Raw genomic sequence first — 20,214 nt, 5'->3', positions numbered from 1 at the left:
CATGTTTTATAGCTCAAAAATGTTAACATTACACGTAGTCTCGTAGCACAACAACACAAATGAAAACTGGAGACTGCGGCACCAAGGCGACATCGTCAATTGGTGTTCGCTTCCCTCCCGAGACTATTCTTTTTTTCTTTAAAAACTTGTTCTACGTAACTTCTCTGTATTTGTTCAGTATAAATTTTTGCATACGCCAAAGTCTATTTTTTTTCATGTGGGTTATATTCCAATCTCAAGGAAGCATCATCTCAACGTTCTCAACATAACGACAAATTTTTTAAATCTAATTCAATATCTATCGAGTAAACATTAATATAAAAATCTGTAACTATAAATTATTCTCTTTCTCTAAATATTAAACAAAATTCTTTTTTCTTTTGCGTTGACCGTCAAACAGTGCTCCCTCTTTGAATGTCATGAATATTACTGCATTTTAAAGGAGAATAGCAATTGGCGATATCTTTATAGGACTATTGTATCTTAAAATGCTCAGGAAAGTGAACTTTGGTTGCTCTGAAAGTGTAGGCCTATACCAAATTCAAGAAAACAAAAAAATACATAAAAAAATACAGTTTGTCTCTAAATAGCAATGCAGGATCTCTATAAAATTACCGTCTGTCTAAATGGTAAACTTTATGTTTGAAAAAGTGGGTAGAATGGCATTCTATATTCACCAACTGGCATTGGGATTAACGTTATTCAATACAATTTAAACCAAATGTGACAACACGTTTGCTGTTTGGATGTTTGTTATACTGTATTCGCCATTACAAGAAAAAGAGTACAAACACTTGGGATATTTTTTTGGTATTCATGGAACAAATTCTTGGGTGTAGCTATATTTATTCAACTTGGTAGGACAGCGAATGTTGCATCAAAAAAAGAAATGTGTCACAAAGAAAAAAAAAGACGTACTAGGGATAATGTTCAGTGAAAACGCTGTCATTGGAAATTACATATAATAAAATTGCAGTAGATATAGTAGTTCAAGATGTAACGTGTAAAACTCAAATAATATCTTTTTTCAAATGACAGGGACAAGTAAAAGAGCTTCTATTGAGTTTTTTTTTACACCATCAATGCACAGAAGGATTGAGAATGAAAAGTGTCATTCATGAATGTTACGAGGGTTATTGCACAATAAAAACGATAAAGAAAAAACAAAATGAAATCAGCAGAAAACAAATTGGCAGCTACATCGGGAATTTATAATACAGAGACTTTCGCGCTTGATGATTACATTATGAGCACGATATAATTACGATAGACTGGAGCCCTTCACCAAAAAGTGGAATGAAATTCCACGTTAGAAAGATTTGCGAGGGAATTTGCGTCTGATGAATACAATTTGCAAACAAGTTTTGCGGGAATTTCTTTTTAACTGATCCACAACTCAAATGGCGGTCATATAAACAGGGATTAAACATACGTCAATAAAGACTGGAATGATTTCTTTCATTCACTGGGAATCGTGGTTAAATTTAAAGCAATCGAGTGAGGCAACTTAAGATTGGTACTGAAGAACGGGAGTGGTCAGGTTTGCTGAATGGGCGGAGTTCATGCGCAGCGCAGTCAAGCTTTTGTTGTACCATTCGTCCTCGGAGGTCATACCTGCTGCGTAAAAAATGGATACATTTTCATTTTTGTTTTAATTCATTTTGTTTCGAAGAAGAGAAGAAACTGTAACCACAAATATTATCAATTCATCATCGGCGTCCGTCCTATATAGAGTTCTACCTTTTTTCTTGGTTCGAATTAACGAGTAGCCTACTTCATTTTTAAAAAAAAAGGAACTTACCCATAGAGTCTTGGCGAACGGTGGGCATGTGAGGTGGAGTATGAGCTGAGACTCCGAAAGGTTGCGCCATGGACGTGTAAGCCGCCGCAGCGCTATGATTCATTTGGGTTAGATCCGACAAGTACTGAGAAAATTCATTCTATGAGTTCAAATTCTTGAATTGATATCGACTCGGATAGTCAGATAACTCAATCACATTATACGATACATACTTGAGGATATCTGTTCATCTGGAACGTATTAGGGTGAGGATAGGGTTGATATCCGCGACTAGCCGTCGGGTAGATATTCCGCATCATTGCGGCTCCATTGCAGGCCGGAAGAACTGACGGCGCCAGAGCTTTTTGCAATTGTTTCTCTTGTTTGCGATATTTGGCACGGCGATTCTGGAACCAAACCTAAAGAAAAATCTGATTTAGTGACAAGATTCAAGACAGCAGTAAAAATAAAACCTGAATTATTCATTCTTCTCTAATCGCTAATGCATTCATAATATTCATGACATGTACTTCTCCTGTTCTTTTTTTCAAGTGGCTGTCCCTACACACGACTGGAACACCCTCTCTAGGTAGGAGATCCCCCTCACCCCCCCTCTCGTGCGCAGCACTTTGCCAGTAGAAGCGGAAGAGACTCCTCGTCTACAGCTCGTCGGGCCCGAATTGCTTAATAAAGTGAAAAATGCCCTCCCGCAGAGCACACATGACTGTATTTGAAGCTGATGCGACACCCTAATCAAACAATATATGGCGTGTACCACAGATCGCGGCGGCGGTCATCTGACTGACAACCAGTCGCCTAATCCGCCTGCTGTTGTACGAAACCGCGGTATATACTCGATGCACGGTGAATTTGAGCCGTCTCGAGACACTGATTCAGTGCACGTGCATTTTTGCTTGTACTCCACCTTCTGGCGTTATTTCGGGACTTCTAAGAGCCCTCCTTGAATTTCAGATGTAAAACCCATTTTCTTTCAATGACAAATGCAATTCGTTTGAGCAGCTCAGTAAAAGGACATTTGATGGCCTGACAGTGTCTATCAATACGCGGCTATTGGATCAGTTTGGCATGCTGCAGAACGGAGATACATGTGCGTTGATTTTACCTGAATGCGAGCTTCGTTGAGTTTGGTGACGCGGGCGAGTTCTTCGCGACAGTAAATGTCCGGATAGTGACTCTTGGCAAACGCTGCCTCTAATTCTTGTAATTGCTCCTGGTGGTTTGCAATTAAAGACATTAGTATGATTAATGTAGCACTGTAACATAAGATCAGATTAGATTTCATTACTTGGCTAGAGTTATACCAAACACTTCGGTATCTACAATAAAGCTGTTAACGATAAGTTTACAAATTCAATTTTTCTGATGATATCAAACTCTATTCTATAATAAACGTATGGCCGTGGTTAGAATCTGTTAAACTAAACTAGCTGTACCAAAAACATTTTTCCGCAATTAAAAGGTTTAACCCCAACTCAGTTGATTTTAGGCCTCGCGTCATTAACCATAAAAAGGCGTTCATTGAAATGCTTTGGCTTATGACGTAAAGGAGTCCAACGAATAAATTTTGAATGAAAACTAAATATTGGCTTGAATTGGGATGTATATGATTTTTTACTTGAGTGAAGGTTGTGCGATGTCGACGACGCGCCGGAGTTGGACAAGAAGCCGCCGACGGGTTGTGCAGATGCGAATTGCCGACGCAGCTATTCGATCCTCCACCAGGACCGACGCCACCCAACGATGAGCTCTCCGATTTCAGTTTTTTGAAAGCACCTTCTGGACCTTTATATAAAGGGGAAATTTTAAAATTGTATTTCTTGTTTTATTCACAATAGTTTCTCTTTGCATGTACAACACTTCCCAGCACATCGCATCGAGGCCTAAAGCAATGCAACATGCAAATAGATCATCAAATGAAGAGTAAAAGAAAGCTCACGTCCCCTCATTTTCTTTTTATAGACGCTCGCATATGCGACAATCCCATTCTTTCACACGAAAATTGAATTTTAAAACATATTGAATTTGGCCTCTTCTGAGTTCAAGAGCCTGATGCTATTCGCACTTGAGAAAAGAGTCAAAAAAAGAGTTGAATCTTCTGCCATCGAGAGGTTACACCAATATGCTGGCCACTTGGTATTTGCTATTGTGTATCTCTTTTATCGGAATACAGCAAAAATGATTAAGAGCACCATTTCTATTCAGATCGTCACTTATTTGTCTAAATCCAGCTTTGGGTGTTACCCTCTACTGTGTAACGACACACTATAAAAGCAGCTTGACGGATTGTACTTGACTGCCCGTCTCTGTGTAGACTACGCATTTAGGGTTCGAGGGGCTCTTCTTAATCCTCCCCGGTTTCAATAGAAAATTCGGCGAGTGTGTATCTAACGGGTACAAAGAAGAGCACACACACATAAAAAAAAAAGAGTTACAGGATCTGATGGGGCTTTATATCAGGGGGAGAGAAAAAAAGGAAATGATTGACCCTAGAGGTCGGCAGATGGCCCATTCCGGACAACTCTTTGAATATGGAATCCCGCAGCTCGCTCTTACATGTTGTATTTGAATCAAATCTTTTCTTTTTCTTTTTTTTTTACAGGACAAAAGTGTTGAAAGAGTTTCAAAGAACTGACAAATGATGGGGGTTAACCTAACTAACTGGCACAAAGAAAGAATTGATGCAGTCCTGATTGGCGACGCCAATTGACGTCTGCGATTTTAAAAAAAAAAGGAAGACAAATCCTGTATAATTAGGCCGAATGGAGGAATGCTAATTGACAACCTGTTCTGTTCAGAAAGGCGTCAAAGGTCATTTTTTTTTTTTTTCAACATCGTTCACGATCTTTACTAATTCCGCCACGACTACACATCTCTTGTAAAATTCCTTCCGATATCATTCAATTGTCTTTGTCAAGTCAGAGGCCTAGACACTTTTACTATCAATTGAACCATCAGCTGTCAAAAAAGATTTCCCTTAATAGGTCCTTAATTCTTTCAAATTAAAATATGGAATGGACTAGTTTTATACCTAGGACTGCCAATACTCGTGTAGCGCTGGTAGTAATGTCCTGAATTGGAATATCCGTCAGCCAACAAAAATGTCTAGAGAAGGATTGTTTACCTCGCCTTTTTACCCTTTTGAAACGTCTGGCTGTTTTTCACCTGGGGTGTTTTGATTTGCAAAAAAGGATTTTACGGACCCATCCCTTAGTCCGAGTAAACCGTTTAGTTCTCATTAGTTTTACGGCATGGGTTGTGCAACATTTTTTTAACGCAAAACAAAACAAAACACAACAAAAAAAGTACAAAAACTAAAAAAAAAGAACATCCGGATGAGGTCAGAAAGGTTTCCCTATAGGTATTGTGCAAGCAAAAGTCAGGCAGTTGGACTGGAGCGTCTCAACTGTTCGATCCACTCAATTATTTGATTGCAGAGAAAAGCCACCGTAAGTGCAGTGGCCAATCAAATGACTTTGGGCTGATGAGTGAAAAAGAAAAGTTTTTTTAGACGTTTCCTTGGAGCACTCAACACGGCTCACCGCTGCTGTCTGAATTTTTTCCTTGCCTTTGATCTTATTGCTGCATACCTTGCACAAGATCCAGTGCGGAGTGGATGCGCTACACTGGCGGCTACATGCGCTGGATAAGTCTTTTGTCTTTGTCTCTGTGAAACCATTGCTGCATAGTTAGACTTGTTCTTTAGCCTCGAAAATCGATCTTTCAATTCAGCTTTCCAACTTTAGACAAGTTTCTCGTGTAGCGTTCAAAATATCCAAACAGGATCAAAAGTCAGACTTTGCCAAACTGATCAGCAATGACACTTTCCAAAAGCGTTTCTATATTTGTAATAGTTTTAAAAGTTTTTTAAGGAAATCATCCCATTCTAAACTGGAAAAAAATAGCAACATATTTTGAATTCAATGGCAAACTAGAAATTTGATATTCCAAGTGATCGTTGGCGCAATTCTCAATGGAAGTGCTTTGGCTTTTCGAAAAAAAAAAGGGGTTTAAACTAGCCTACTGCTTAAATCATTGAATTGATCATTTGACACTCTTTGCAATACGATATATCTACCAGCGGCAATCTGGTACATTTATTTTTAAAAACTATCCTTTATTTTGTCTAACATCAGCCGGCCTGATTTGCATTTACCCGATTATCTATTGACCAAGCTATAGGACACCTATTCAGCAACACATTCTACAATTACACGCTACTAAAATAGATTTTAAAAAATGAGATAAAAACTTACCAGGTAGACCAAGTGGATTTCCGGAATTCAGCAAACCTCCAGCTCCTGATTGAATGCTTTGCGAGCTGGATGTCGACGGTGCGATGCTCGTAATCGATGAATTGCCACCACCGATCAAGTTGTGATGATGAGACGAATGGTGTGAATGATGATGAGACAAGCCCGCCGAGTGATGATGGTGATGATGATGGTGCAAGTTCTCCAGAGCGTAGAGTGAGGTCAAGTCAGAGGTTAAGCCCGGCACGGACGTCGGGATCAGGTGCTGGCCGTTGTTGCTTCCACCTCCGCTGCAAGTCTTCCGTTTCATGTCGCCGTTATTGGAACTTTGCGGCGAAGACTCGTTACTGGTCGAATGTAACAAACTGTTACCAAGTTCTAACTTGGATGACGAAGAATAAGATTCCATTGTGTAATGGATAAGTGACAAGAGACGTCGGCAATCGAGCGTGAAAAAGCGACCACCAGATAAAAAGAAGGCTGGTGATCAAGTTTGTTGCGGATCGTCAATTCTAATCAGCATAAATGACGTTCATCAATAACAGCTGAACAAAACCGTGAAACCGGAGCTTGAAACGGAAATGCGAGGATGTCGAGCTATACTTTTTCTTGTTGTCGACGAAAAGAAGAGAAACAAAAAACAAACGCGCACCGTCAATAGCTTCTACGGAAAATAGTGTAGCACCTGTCCAATCTTATTAGACTCTTGTTGTGGCTGCGGCGGCTCAAATTAACTTCATCTTCGTCAGGGTAGCGGCAATGAAAGGACAAGAAGAAGAGCTATGTCTATATACGGGGCACAAAAGTTCAGCCAACTCGGTCCGCTCCAAATCGCGCAAAACAATCACTGAACACACGATGCCCTCAATGATAAGTAACAAAGTTAGCCCGTCAGGCTCAAGTCTTATAGCACAGAGGACGGGACGGCGTGACTCGGATGGATTCGGATGGTCTACGGGGAACGGCCCTCGTCCCAGTCGAAGGGGAGGAGTCCTACCATCCGATTGGATGATTCCGACGAATTCACGCTATTGCCGGCGTCTGTAGCCTCCCGCATCGCAGCTGCTAGCCGAGCTCAAACCTACCCCTAGTGGCTGATTACACGAGAGAGGGGCGGAGGCTCTCTCGTACACGTTCGCTTCCTCTTTCACGACGACCAGCGCAGACGTCGATCGTGTATTTCAACTATGGATCGAAAGCGGGACGCTCCTTTCTTCATCGTCGAGGCAAATCAATAACCTGTTTTCCTTTGGCCGTATACTATTAACTATGTAGTTACGGTATATAGTGCTGTATAATATAAAAACGATGAGTTAATGCAAGTGTTGTCCGTCGTTGTCGTATTAAACAAACAGACGTCCCATTTGCAAACAAATGTTCAAATGGATATACTGTACATCATTTTTTGTTGTTGTCCAGGAAATCTGTTTCGAGTTTCGAGATCATACGAAAAATGTATACGAGAGTAACCCTTGTTTCGATTAAGGTTTTTCTTTTCTACCCGTTGTTTTAGGTTTGCTTTTGTGTTGCTGACACAATCTGCAAGGGCACAATTTAAAGCAAGTTGTTGCGGTCAATGCGGTAATTTCATGTGTTTGCCTAAGATCATTATGAATGAAATTGACTACTGTCATCCAGTTGAGTACTCGTGTCTACTACATTCCATCAAACAGGCAAGGATGAAATTCGCTTTTCCGCAGCACGCCGCCCTCCAACGCGATTACACAATTAGGAGCTAACAAACTATTGAAAATCGCATCAAACCAGGGCGTCATCGTTCTGTAGCCCAACGTATATTTTTTTAAAATATATATCTTAGATGTGCTATAAATATATGGGTTATAGTCAGAGTTTCTTCCTGCCTACAGGAAGTCACAGAAAAAAATCTAGTTCCGAACAAACTATATGTATATACACACCGGACGGGAAATCCCCATATTTGGACCGGGGTGAACGGACTATGCGCAGTGTACGCATCCATAGAAGGATGTACACAACATATACGGAGAAAGACATCAATGGCGTCGGCAGACAAGCCATGCATGGCTAACATCATTTCATCACAGGTCATCCATCTAAATCACCTTTTGATCAATCCTAATTGAATGGAATTGCTGACGGGTATTCCTGTTCAGCGGCAAAGACATTATTAAATACGTCAGCGTTGATAACAAAAGCATCACTAATCTTTGGTACGTTACACACTGCCATGCCTAATACATCAAAAGAGTAGATATACGCTTTATAGGTATCAAACAGAAACGATGCTGCACTTATTAAATTCGTATTTTTAAGGCATTACGTAATGCCCACGTAATAGCAGGCCGAGCGTGTCAATCAAAATTGACGTGCTAATAAGCGAGTGGTTAGATAACTGCGATCACGTAATAATTTGTAAGGCTACCATTCAAAAGAATGTTGCACCTTTCATGATTTCAGAGGGTGTTTTCTCTTTCTGGTCCTTTCTTTTCTGTGGTCTGACCACGGGACTTTCAAATTGGCTTTTTTAAGAGGGCTCACCTGCTGGCAGCCGGCGCTGGAGCGTGTCAGCCGCGTGCCGCACCCACCTCGTATCCCCCCCACTCGAAATGTTTTTAAACGACAGCACGCGACGGTGAGGGTGTTAATGTTTACATGTAGTGAAAAGAGGCAATGGGGAGCTACAAACCGACTTTGCTTGTCACAACAAACTCTGACGGTATGAATAATACGGCGTATTGTGCAGCAGGCGAGTATCTGATTGGCCCATTGTCATCTATCTGCACAATATGAAAACGTTGACAACATAATCAATGCCATTCTGATGCCATCAGGTCGTTGTATGGCCTCTTTTTTAATATGACTCTAACGTTTTGTTGGGTCCTCATGTGGAAAAGATTGCCGTGTCAGCATTTGCAACTTGTGCTGTGATTCAAACGGATTTTTCTTTTAAATCGCTCTATCAAAACTTGGGCATTTAGGGCGAGTTTTTGCGATTGTAAACCTGTTGTTTGCGTAAGAAACTGGGATTTGGGAAACGTTATTCCTTAATTATCGAGTTAACGAAAATGAACGTTGCGTGCTACAATGTAACGCATCGGAAGGCTTTGTAACAGGTATAATTTTACAATTAAGCATCAGTTTACGATGGCTTTATACGTAGCATCTTTTACCACTGGACATCACAAGAAAGAAGGATTTATATTCTGGACAGAACTCCATGTAGTCTTTAATGTTGTATATCACACGAGATTGTCCTACATTCCTGTAAACGTTCCCAGGAACTTCCTCGTAAAGGAATTCAGTTTTGCAAGTGCTGGATAGGTGCTAAGCAATTCTTAGCGGAATACAGCAGTTCCAGTTATTCAACACAATGATGCAAGGCAACAGAAATATATGGTTTTTTTTTCTTCAAATTCCAATGGTAATTGTGCCCAGCAATACTGAATGAAATTAGCGTTCAATGATTACAATCTGTACTGGAAAAGTATATCTGCGTACTAGGCCGAATTGAGTTGCCAAAGTTCATTTTCCAAAAAGTAAATTTAGCCACCTGAAACGTGTGTTTCGACGAAAAGATTTTTACAAAAGTGCGTGAATGTGGCTTGCATCATAGCCTATACTATACTCTTGCCAACTGGCTCCAGTGGAGGAGTTCTTGCGTGCTCGTTACTATATACGAGCAATTGCTTTTTAATTTTGCTTTGCCTCAATCGAAAATAACAGGAGAGAAATTGGGGTCTTATATCATCCGAAACTCTGCATGACAAATCCATGCGCCTAAGTGAATCAGCCGTTAGTTGGAACAAGGGAGGTGTGAAACGTCAACTTTTTCCGAGCTAACTCGTTCAAATGATTGGCAGGTAACAAGATTCCACTTCGGTTAGCATATCATTCGTACTCAGTTTTTAATTGGAACAATATTTCTTGTATTTGCATGTTCCTGTATTTGTAAGACGTAAACAAAAAAGCACTGAGAAAGTGGCAGGAAGGGGCATTTTTTGTCGGCAGCAATTGTTTTTTTTTTATTGTTCGTAAAAAGAATATGTCGTAATTTACACCAGCTATACAGTGTTTCTCTTTACGAAATTTGAGTTTCAGCTTACGAACAGACATCGCCACATAATTGTTGTTCTAATAAACATAATAAACAATTCACTACATTTCGATTTAACAATATTTGCGTATTCTATTCTCGCCTCGTATATCGTTCAACTTATCCAACCAGTAATGTTGAAAGATTTAATGTTGTTTCATTGATTGTGCAACGGTCCATCTCTAATCCAGCAACTACGACTGTAAATAAGACAAACCAACTTAACCAGGAAACTTGGACAATTAGGTTCCGTACTGTTACCAGAGTCATAGAAGCCAATTGTTGTTGTTGGATTCTTGTTTGATTGTGGCCGTAGTGATTAGTAATAAAAATGCAAAGAGAAGAACATATCCATTACGATGACGCCAAATCAGTCGATGAAACTATCGTGACTGTATCAGGTGAAATTCTTTAGCTGCTTGGTTAAATTGCAAATATTTACATGTGATTTGACACGAAATGATTTCGTCTCTATTGTTCATTTCTTCGGAAATGAATTTTAAAAACTGCTGATGCCATTCAAAGAGCGAAATTCAACTGTATGTATCGAAACAACGTGACTCACCCCCCGTTTGGGTGCGAGTGAACCTTTGCCTAGTTGTTACCTAAAACCGTCATCATTAGCTAACTTAATGTGAAACCAAATGAAAAGAAAACAAATGAAGGCATTTGCTATTGCCATCACAACATCAGCCTCTAAAATACATTCATTGTTCGATTATCGATACGAGTTTGATGCATTTACTCCGTCGGGAAAAGATGCCTTTTCACAGTTTTTCAGTCCTCATCCCAACTTTTGCCTCGATTACGTCATACAGTAGGTATGACGTACAGTGGTACTCCCCTTGAGCGATTGGACATACAACTTGTTCGTAAAAGCAGGGAAATATCGTGACGCCAGGCCGTTTTTCTTCCAATAAATGGTGTTCCTTCTTGAACAATACAATTGATTTAAATGAACACACACAATGGCTAAAAGTCACGTTGAAATTCGTATTTCATTTTTGAAACCGAGAAATTCGTGTTGAGTTTCGGACTTCTCTGATACCTTTTCCTATACCAACTATGTTTACCAAATGATTCCGTTTTATATTCTGGAAGTATTTCCAGTAAGATTCATAGATATTTTTCTTTCAGGTTTCAATCTCTTGGAATTTCTTCAGATAGGTATCCATGATTTCTCGAAAACTGGAATCCATGAAGCGTCCTATTCTAAAAGAATTCCGGATTAAACTCAAAAATATCTGTTTTTGAACAACAACATACGGATCAAGCCTAATATAATTGAATTTCATTCTGAATGGCCGTTGACAATGTTCCCATTACATTATCAACCAGGCAAATAAGGAAACGATACAAGATATATAAACCACATCGGGTCCAAAAGTGCCCTACACTAAAACCAATAATGTTCTTTAAAAAAAAAACGAATAAATGTTATCATTAACTATGATAAATCAGTTGAATTTCGTTTTCCTAAGACATAATGGAAAAATACTTGACTGTCACCTCAGAAACCGGCCGAAAGGGGCGTTTTTGTCAGCAGAACTGTTTGTTTTGTGTCCTTCGTAAAAGGAATAAGTCGTGATTTGCACCAGCTATACAGTGTTTCTCTTCACGAAATTTGAGTTTCATCTTACGAACAGACAACGCCACACAATTGTTGTTCGAATTCAAACAATAAAATATTCACTAGATTTCGATTTGATAATGGTTGCTTATCTTTTCCACGTCTCGTATATTGTTCAACTTATCCAACCATTAATGTTCATAATTTTGATCATTTTCATTTGTTATTTGCAAGAATCCTAATGCTTAATAGCGCAATACACATATTGCGATTTTAGTTTAAGTACGCAGATTGGATTTCATATCACAGTCTATATAATGTAAATGTAAGTAAATAACGGTTACGACGTCCCTAGGTCGGGTGGTAAAACTATCGCGCGTGTGGCAGGTAAAATCCTTTAGTGGATTGGTAAAATCGCTAATATTTATACTTAAATTGATACAAAATGATTGCGTCCCGATTGTTCACTTCTTGGAAAATGAATTTTTTAATTTGTTGAAACCATTTATGGAGCGACAACTATATGTAAAGAAACAATGTAATCGTCTGAGACTCACCCACGTTTGGGCGTGAGTGAGCCGTGAGCCCTTCCCTATTTCTTTCCTAACTAAAGCCGTCGTCATTATAGCTAACTTCATGTGAAACCACCTCATTTGCTATTGCTACCGCATCAGCCTCTAATACATGCATTGTTTTCTATCAATACGAGTTTGATGCACTAACTCCGTCGGCTAAAAATGCCGTTTCTTCAGTTCAGTTTTTCATCAATCCTGACCTCAACTTTAGCCTCGATTACGTCATAAAGGGTACTCCCCCTCGGGGATGGGAATGTAACTTGTCCGAAAAAGCAGGCAAATATCCTGTCGTCAATCCGTTTTCTTTCCATTAAATGGTGTGCCTTATTGGATGTTAAGTTTGATTGACATGAACATACACCACGACTGAACGTCACGTTAAAATTCGTGTCTCTTTTTTGAAACAGAGGAATTCGTGTTGGGCTGAGGACTTCTCGGAGTCTTTTTCCTTCACTAGCTATGTTGACGAAATTGTTTGTTTTATATTCTGGACAAATTTCCAGTTTGGTATAGATGAGTTCACCTTTACTTGAATGAAATAATCTCATTATTACCTCAGGTTGCCATAAGAAATTTTCGAGGTTGGACGCTTATAAGTGAAACTCGTCTAACATCTGTACGGATGTAATTTATTTTAAAAGAATTTTATTCTGAATAGCTGTTGATAAATGTTCCATTAGATTTACAACCAGATAATTCAAGGAACGATACATGGTATGGAAATCTAATTGCGTCTGAAAGTGACCTACCATAATCAACAATGTTCTTTTTTAAAAACTGAATAAATATAATTACCAATTATAGATCAATTAACATTTGTTTTCCATTTTTACATAATGAATCTCAGCAGAGATGATCATCTTTTCGTGTTATCTTTATTTTTCGATAACGTCTCCGGCTCTTTTCTTGTTTCTTTCGATGACGAAGTGAGAAACTCGGATGAAGTTGTCCACCGCCATCAAATATCATTTTTGTACCTTTCCTATAGATGTCATCCTTTTATCGTCCTCCTATATATCTGTATTTCAAAGTCCCCACTTCATCATAAGAAAATCCGGAACGTCAAAGGCAAAAATCAAAAATAAAAATAAAAGACGTGGGAGGAAGATGTTTCGGTTGAGGAGGAAACAGTGACGTCGATGAGAGAGAAATAAAAAAAAAAAATGTATCAAAACTCGTTTCCTCTTTTCCTTTTCAAATGTCACTCCACCCTCAAGAAATGAGGAGAGCTTATGTATACGGAAAAGGGGGGAGGGAAGTTTTTTTTTTAAGGTATATATTTAAGAAAAAAGAAAAAGAAAAACTGCACAAGAAAAGAACGACAGAGTCGACACGCATATAGTCACGAAAGTCTCTAAATCTTTAAAAAGAAAAAATGTCTTTTTTATTTCTTATTTCTTTATTGAACGACGGCGGATCCCTTTGTGAAGAGAGGACGATCGAGCAGCATCAGACGCCCGCTCCATCGGTGCGCGATTTGGCAATCAAGACTCGCTAAGTGGAAAGGAGGGTATAGCAAAGTGAAAAGAGAAGTCGGATGGCACAAGAAGAGACGGATCTCCACGCAAAGAAATGAAATAGGAAAGAGGAAAGAAAGATATAGATAGAGAAAACTTTAGTTTTTGTTTTTATCCCTGCCCTAAAACATGTGTTTCTCTGTTGTTGCGGCAGTGGCAAGAAGAAAGAACGGCTTTGTTTTTTAGTGGGTTGCAGCACATCAAACAGAAAAGCCCCAAAACGTTTCAAAGAGAAGCGACACAATTTGTGGGAGACGTGTGGATGACTAGCGCGACAAAATGTAACAACAATATATTTTTGCTTTTTGTTTACGTTTTTACACGATAACAAACGTAAAACGAAGAAAATAGATTTTGCGCAATTCGCTTTTCACGCGTGTTTTTGTATGCAAATCATTTTGCCTTGGTGTCTGTGTCAAGATCGGCAGAGTAAGGAGAGCCCTCCTAGCCGGTAGAATAGTGGAGAGCTTTTAAACATGCAGTGACACAATTTATGTGACAGCCGTGACAGGTGGTGGACTAATAGACCAACTCCATTGATAACACAGCGGGAGATTCAAAAGCTTTGGCGCGGGCGCACAGGTTTCGCTATATATTTGTGTATACATTATAGACTCTACATAGCCTCGGCTATTACTGACCTTTGACCGAGCCCCCTCCCCCCTACTTCTTTCTTTTTTTTTATTTTTTCGCTTGTTCTCTCCCCTCCTATATAGTTAGCTACTTTGTAACTCTATTCACGGAGAGCTGACACGCCCACACACATGGCAACGCAGCAGTGCGTTCTATTATGAAGTCTTCTCTTCCTTTTCCGTATAGATGCCGATTTGGTATGTACGCTGCGTTATTCCGCTTTCTATATTTTTCCGGCTGATTTTGGTAGCGATGTTGCCATTAAATAGCTACTCCAAAGTCCACTCGTATTTAAAAGATATCAACAGCCACTTGTTTTTTTCCGATTAATTGAAACAAAGATCCTTGCACTGAATCCCTTGGAACTGTGTAGGCGTATAACCTTCTTTTGAGTTTGCCATCTATTATTATGCGCATTATTATTCGGCTTCGGGATTACGATATACATAGAAGGAAGAATAAGAAGGGGAATAAAGAAAATATAGTTCTATATACTATATAGAGATACATGGACGGAAGTGTGTGTAGCGCTCCTGCCAGAGGATCGAGATGGAGCGCTAGAGGCGAGAGCGAAAGAGAGAGAGAGAGAGCTAACGTGGTTGTCAGAGAAGGCACGAGTGACTTGAGGGGAAGGTTTTGCTGCGAAATGCAAGAGAGGAATGAAAGGTAATTTCATTACCCGACAACTCAGCGAGGCAGCCCCATATCCCTCTATCTCTTCTTCGGCTCTCCCAGAAGCAACATCCCCCTCTCTTTCGCCTTTCCTCCCTCAAGCCCTTTCATCATGCCGTTCTCTCTTCCCTTTTCCAATAGACTTCTCTCTTTTTCTTCTTCATCTTCTTTTTTTTTTTCTTTATCGTCAATTTCTTTTTATGTATATACACACACATATACAGCCTTATATATCTGGAATTTACTTGCTGTAGTATATATTGCTGTAGTATCTAACAATCTGAAAAACACTGCAATGTATTCTACGAATATAATTTTCTTTTATATGTTTCGACCGTAACGATATTAAAGCGGTACATGTTTTATTTATATCACACATTTATTTGAATGCTTTTTATTTGTAATATTCACGTGAATGATGCGAGGACTTTATTCTTCAGGTGTCGGTAAACCTAATCATTTATTTAACTAGTCCCCTTTTTTGTTTTGTTTATATAGACTTAATGAAACGCAATTCTGTACGCTTATAAAGGTAATGACGACTAACATGAACGGACTTTTGTTGTGACGCGTGACTGGCTGTGCTTTGTGTACATACACGTTAAATGTATGTAAACACTTGTCTAGATAGTCTAAACTTGTCTATTATGCCGCTCTATAGCATCAGGGCAATGTTCAAACGAAATGCTGGTGATGGACTCTCGACAGCATCAAAGATGTCGCTTGTGTGTATCACTGTTGTTGTGGAATAGACAACGGAGCAACGACACTGCGTCATGAAAATAGAACGAGAGTCACTTGAAATTCAATAGCGCTCGCCATTATATATACATAAGAACAAGAAAGAGCGTCGACGATGTATATAGATGGTGAGCAAGAAGACTTGGTGGAGATGGCATCAATCAATACTGGAGGAGGTCCCTCGACGATATGATAAAGTGCCGCGTCCTTTTGCTCCCGCTTTGCTGGCCACGTACAGAGGGGAAAGGCATGTCGACGTCGTCAAGGCAACCAGTTTGTGGAATACGCCTTCTTTCTCGCCATCTTGGCTTTTCTCCAGTTCCCTCTTTTTTTTCTAGCTATCACATATAGTTTTCGTCTTTTATTTAGATTCTTTTTATTATCACCCACGTTCATCATTTGTTTTCGATAATAGAAAACTCGTCTTTGACTGCTATTCAAATCCCGATCTTACAAACTTGTGCACGAAAATGTGTTTTAAAGTTTCGTCCTTAAAGAGATGCTTTTCGAAATGTTGAGAAATGGTAAATAATTCAAATGTCAATGCAGTTTCTCTTGTTTTAAGTCACGAACGAAAACTTGGTTACTCCAAAGCTCATTAATAAACAAGATCTCGTCCAACTTTATAGTCAAAGGTATACAAACACAGGCCTATTATTGACTTGCGGTTTTAATAAATACTTGATCCCGCCTCTATGCTCATAACTCTTCAGCACAATCTCTTAACATCAGCATATATAAACACAAAACCAATGGCTTTATAATGTAGTACAAGATATACTGTATACGTATACATCAAAAGCTTCACACCTCGATCAAACCGGCAGGCCTTTGCATCACGATCGAAAATAGCCCAATGCAAGCAGATCGGTAAGGCGGGGCGAACACGAATGGAGGGACTATATAAAAAAAGACACAGAGGGTTGGAACTATAGAAAATGAAGGGAACAAGTCTTTTTTTTTTTTTATAAATATATACTTCAATTGCTATTCCCGAAAGGTCGATAGATGGACAAACCGGAGGGGGGTGTATTAGCCACCAAAGAGGCATATGTACGTCACGCCTGTGCATCTGTCGCTCTTTTATCCATTCAGGTTTTGCTGCTACAATCGTGCTGAATAAAGAGGACTATATGTAACACACTGATGATAGAGTATGGGGGGAGAGGTGATGTAGCGAACATGTACTCGAAGTATCTATCTGTGTCGAAGCACTTGTTCACCACCTCATCACGATCATCATCCCCCCCCCCATCACAATCGCGAATCAATCGCCTTTTTCACCCTCCTGCTGGGGTTTTTCCCCCTAGTTCATTTTCTTTTATCCTATTGCTAACTATATATTTACTTTGAGCTATTCTTTATAGCTATTTATACGCTTGTGGTACAATAGAATACATTAAGTATGTAGCTCCGTAGATGTCGAAACATTCAGGTTAGTAATTTTGATTTTAAATGTTCTGGGGTTGTCAATGAAATTTGTTCCACATTCATCATCCCATATTTTATGCATGTAAAACAACGAAACAGATGATATTACCTAAATCGAAACCACATCCTTACATTGTCGTTGAACGTATTATGTTTTATCTTGGTCCCTACAATCGCACTGTATAGGCCAAAGAATTTGTTTGGATTTTAAAAGTAAAAATGAAGCAAAATGTCAAATTTGAATACGAAGGCAATTGAAGTATTCCGAAAGGCTAGGCCAAGGCGTGAGTGCTTGAAAAGAACTCAGTGGGCTGTGAACAGGTCTATATGATGCAATGAACGATATAACCGACTATACGAGAGTGAACGTTTGCGTCTATAAGCGGCCGTGACCCATAAACTGAACCAATAGCACACTGTCACGTCATATCGCACTTGCAGACTAATCTCTAAAATCTCGGAGCGAAAGCAGATCTTTATCTCTTTCAATTTGTGTCGACCTTGTTACCTACTCCACATACATCCCTGTAATGTGTAGAGATACTAACACGACACACGGTTGTTTGATTCGCTGCCTCGCTTACTGAGTTCCAGTCTTTAAAGAACAAATTTGGCCATTGCATCATCATGTTTTCGATCACGAAAGTCGTCTTGATTTTAAGTTACATCGGCTTTAATAATTACCAAGTGATGGCTAACGGGCAATTTCGAGGTGGACACGGATCGCATCAGCACATGAAGAATCAACACGAACATCACGTTCCCCAACCGCATGGAAACGGTCCTGTTCTGTCGGTTCTCGAAGACAAGAAATTAATCCACGATCACGAGTAAAATTTACTTTAGGCCTAAAAGTATTTATTTTTATTCAACTAGCCGTTTAAGCAAATAGAAAGTGCGATGTAATAATTTAAATAATTTTTACCTTTCCAAGTCCATTTCAGCCATGTTTCTTTTTGGTATGTATGTCAGTCGTGAGTCCTTGAGAGCAAAATCCTGGGGGTAGGGTTACGAAAACTATTTCGGAAAAGACGAAAAAAATGTTTTGTTTCATGTCGGAGAAAAGATTTTTCTTACCTATCCCCCTTGTCTAGTTATTTTCCTTTTCTTTTTCAAATGAGGTCTGAGTCATAAATTTGAATAATTTTCTTTTTTCCAGGCATTTGAAAGAAGATTTGAAAGATGTTTACACCGAAGACGAAATTTTCAAAATGACGTCGGAAGAAATTGAATTCCACTATTTCAAGTAAGCGGATCTTTCTTTACGCAATTAACGATAAAACTCATTGAAAATAATTTTTAAAAAATAAGCCACAATCACATCATTTCTGACGCGTGACTAGCAGTCCTGTTTGAAGGTTACACGATTACGATAACAATAACCTGCTGGATGGCATTGAAATCATGGCAGCCATTTCGCACATTGTACCGCACGATCCTGATTTGGATTTAGGCCGGCTACCTGAGGGTAATGTCCTAACTACGGAACAACAACAGAAATTACAAACAGCCAGGGAAAGGAAGGCCGAACAACTTGAACATTTTACAAGTAAGGGCTTCACTTTCTCGCTAATATCGTACGGAAATCGAAGATCAAACAGAGCACTCGATTAATTAAATTCAAACGATTTTATGCTTCCATTAATTATAGAAATGATTGATAAAATGGTGGAAGACAGTGACCTAGACAAAGATGGATTCATCAATTACCAAGAATATAGGGGGGCTCAGAATAAAATTTAAACAGAGATCAACGATATTATCTTGTTTTGTTTCGGGAAAACCTTCTTAAACTTAGAAATAAAATTTATGGAAAAAAGTATGTTCTTATACTTGTTGATGGTATTGTTTTATTATGATTTTTTTACAGAGATGATTGATAAAATGATTCAAGACAGTGATAAGGATAAGGATGGATTTGTCAATTATCAAGAGTACAAAGGCGTCCGCCGACCAGATGGCGTTTAAAATCGTTGGCAACTGTCGGGACTACTTCGTGTAACCGCTAGATGCCACTAGCTACCAAATAAAGATCGCAATCGAAGCCATTTATTTAAAAAAAATAATAATAATAAAATGAAATAGAGATCCAATAGCATATCGCTAACCTTATGGCCAATGGATAGGCTTTCACATTAGCTCTCCGTGCGCAAACACATGATATCTTATTCACGCCAATCGATTGCACGAATATATTAATGAAGAAAGGGAGAACAGCGAATTTCGCGTTTGTTATCTTTTGTCCCCGTGTCTTTAAACATGCTCCGTTGGCAAGACAACGACTTCAATAACAATCGATTAATCCATTACGTATACAGACATGTCCGTACACATGCGAAAATGTAGATGAAACTTTTATTTTTACGTGTTTGGACCTGCCCGAGGCCATCTGTTTGCCACCCGATCAACTAACTGTGGTCTCCAACAAGGATCAAATCCTCTCCATTATTACGTAACAATAAGGGAAGATCCTAGACTAGTCACGTCAGTTCCCCTGTAGATGGCGTAATAATTCCTTAGCCGAATAGCAGAAAATGGCAAAAAAAGCATTGCGTGTTCAGTCGTCGTGAATTTTATCTAGAGCCTCATATTAAATAGTACAATATCCCATTATTATATTGACATAACCATAGGCGAAAAACGAGGATCTATCAGTCATATCTTTATCACATAACGGCACGCCCTTCAGTTCCAAAATTTTCTTTCTATCTTGCCATATACGTTGTGTAATGTAGGCCTGCTGTTGTACTCGGTTATAGAAAAAAAAAAGGGTCTATAAGCAGCTTATTCATAGTAGGCCGATTGGAAAGTTCTTATTCTGTCAACGCTGCTGACTATGCTTGGTGGCAAAACTCGCTTTTCATCCGGGAAAAAGAGCGGAACAGGGAAATCATTTGACGGATAGATACCGATTATATCCTGGCCGACATCAAAAAGCTCCAAAAGAGA

At 39.2% G+C, this 20,214-nt stretch overlaps 2 protein-coding genes across 6 annotated transcripts; one reads left to right on the top strand and one right to left on the bottom strand.

Moving 5' to 3' along the window:
- Positions 1-734: 734 nt before the first annotated feature.
- On the bottom strand, positions 735-6,942 carry LOC116917460 (homeobox protein unc-42). 4 transcript variants are annotated; one of them, XM_032922926.2, is made up of 6 exons: positions 6,055-6,942; positions 3,417-3,583; positions 2,904-3,011; positions 2,014-2,199; positions 1,802-1,940; positions 735-1,614 (listed from the first exon to the last, which is right to left on the bottom strand). In XM_032922926.2, the coding sequence occupies exons 1-6, from the start codon at positions 6,458-6,460 to the stop codon at positions 1,508-1,510; spliced, it is 1,113 nt and encodes a 370-aa protein (XP_032778817.2). In that variant the 5' UTR covers positions 6,461-6,942; the 3' UTR covers positions 735-1,507. The 4 variants fall into 4 exon arrangements, with proteins under 4 accessions (XP_032778817.2, XP_032778816.2, XP_032778819.2 ...); XM_032922925.2 differs by having other exon boundaries at positions 735-1,617; positions 6,055-6,940; XM_032922928.2 differs by having other exon boundaries at positions 1,802-1,925; positions 6,055-6,940.
- Positions 6,943-17,779: 10,837 nt separating this feature from the next.
- On the top strand, positions 17,780-19,476 carry LOC116917457 (multiple coagulation factor deficiency protein 2 homolog). 2 transcript variants are annotated; one of them, XM_032922920.2, is made up of 4 exons: positions 17,780-18,095; positions 18,425-18,511; positions 18,624-18,814; positions 19,136-19,476. In XM_032922920.2, exons 1-4 carry the CDS (start codon positions 17,893-17,895, stop codon positions 19,231-19,233), a joined length of 579 nt encoding a protein of 192 aa, XP_032778811.1. In that variant the 5' UTR covers positions 17,780-17,892; the 3' UTR covers positions 19,234-19,476. The 2 variants fall into 2 exon arrangements, with proteins under 2 accessions (XP_032778811.1, XP_032778812.1); XM_032922921.2 differs by lacking the exon at positions 19,136-19,476 and adding an exon at positions 18,917-19,087 and having other exon boundaries at positions 17,783-18,095.
- Positions 19,477-20,214: the final 738 nt, after the last annotated feature.

Source organism: Daphnia magna, linkage group LG2 (genome assembly GCF_020631705.1).
Source record: "Daphnia magna isolate NIES linkage group LG2, ASM2063170v1.1, whole genome shotgun sequence".
In the NCBI taxonomy this organism is placed as follows: domain Eukaryota; kingdom Metazoa; phylum Arthropoda; class Branchiopoda; order Diplostraca; family Daphniidae; genus Daphnia; species Daphnia magna.
The sequence above is the reverse complement of the archived record's forward strand: the minus strand, read 5'-3'. Positions and strand labels throughout refer to the sequence as shown.

Excerpts from the sequence above, each read along its gene's own strand:
- LOC116917460 (XM_032922925.2), bottom strand. The coding sequence starts at position 6,460 with ATGGAATCTTATTCTTCGTCATCCAAGTTAGAACTTGGTAACAGTTTG. Across the intron at positions 2,200-2,903 it reads TCAACGAAGCTCGCATTCAG|GTTTGGTTCCAGAATCGCCG; the intron begins GTAAAATCAACG and ends ATTTTTCTTTAG. Across the intron at positions 1,618-1,801 it reads CGTTCGCCAAGACTCTATGG|CAGGTATGACCTCCGAGGAC; the intron begins GTAAGTTCCTTT and ends TTTTTTACGCAG.
- LOC116917457 (XM_032922920.2), top strand. The coding sequence starts at position 17,893 with ATGTTTTCGATCACGAAAGTCGTCTTGATTTTAAGTTACATCGGCTTT. Across the intron at positions 18,512-18,623 it reads ATTGAATTCCACTATTTCAA|GTTACACGATTACGATAACA; the intron begins GTAAGCGGATCT and ends TCCTGTTTGAAG. Across the intron at positions 18,815-19,135 it reads ACAACTTGAACATTTTACAA|AGATGATTGATAAAATGATT; the intron begins GTAAGGGCTTCA and ends ATTTTTTTACAG.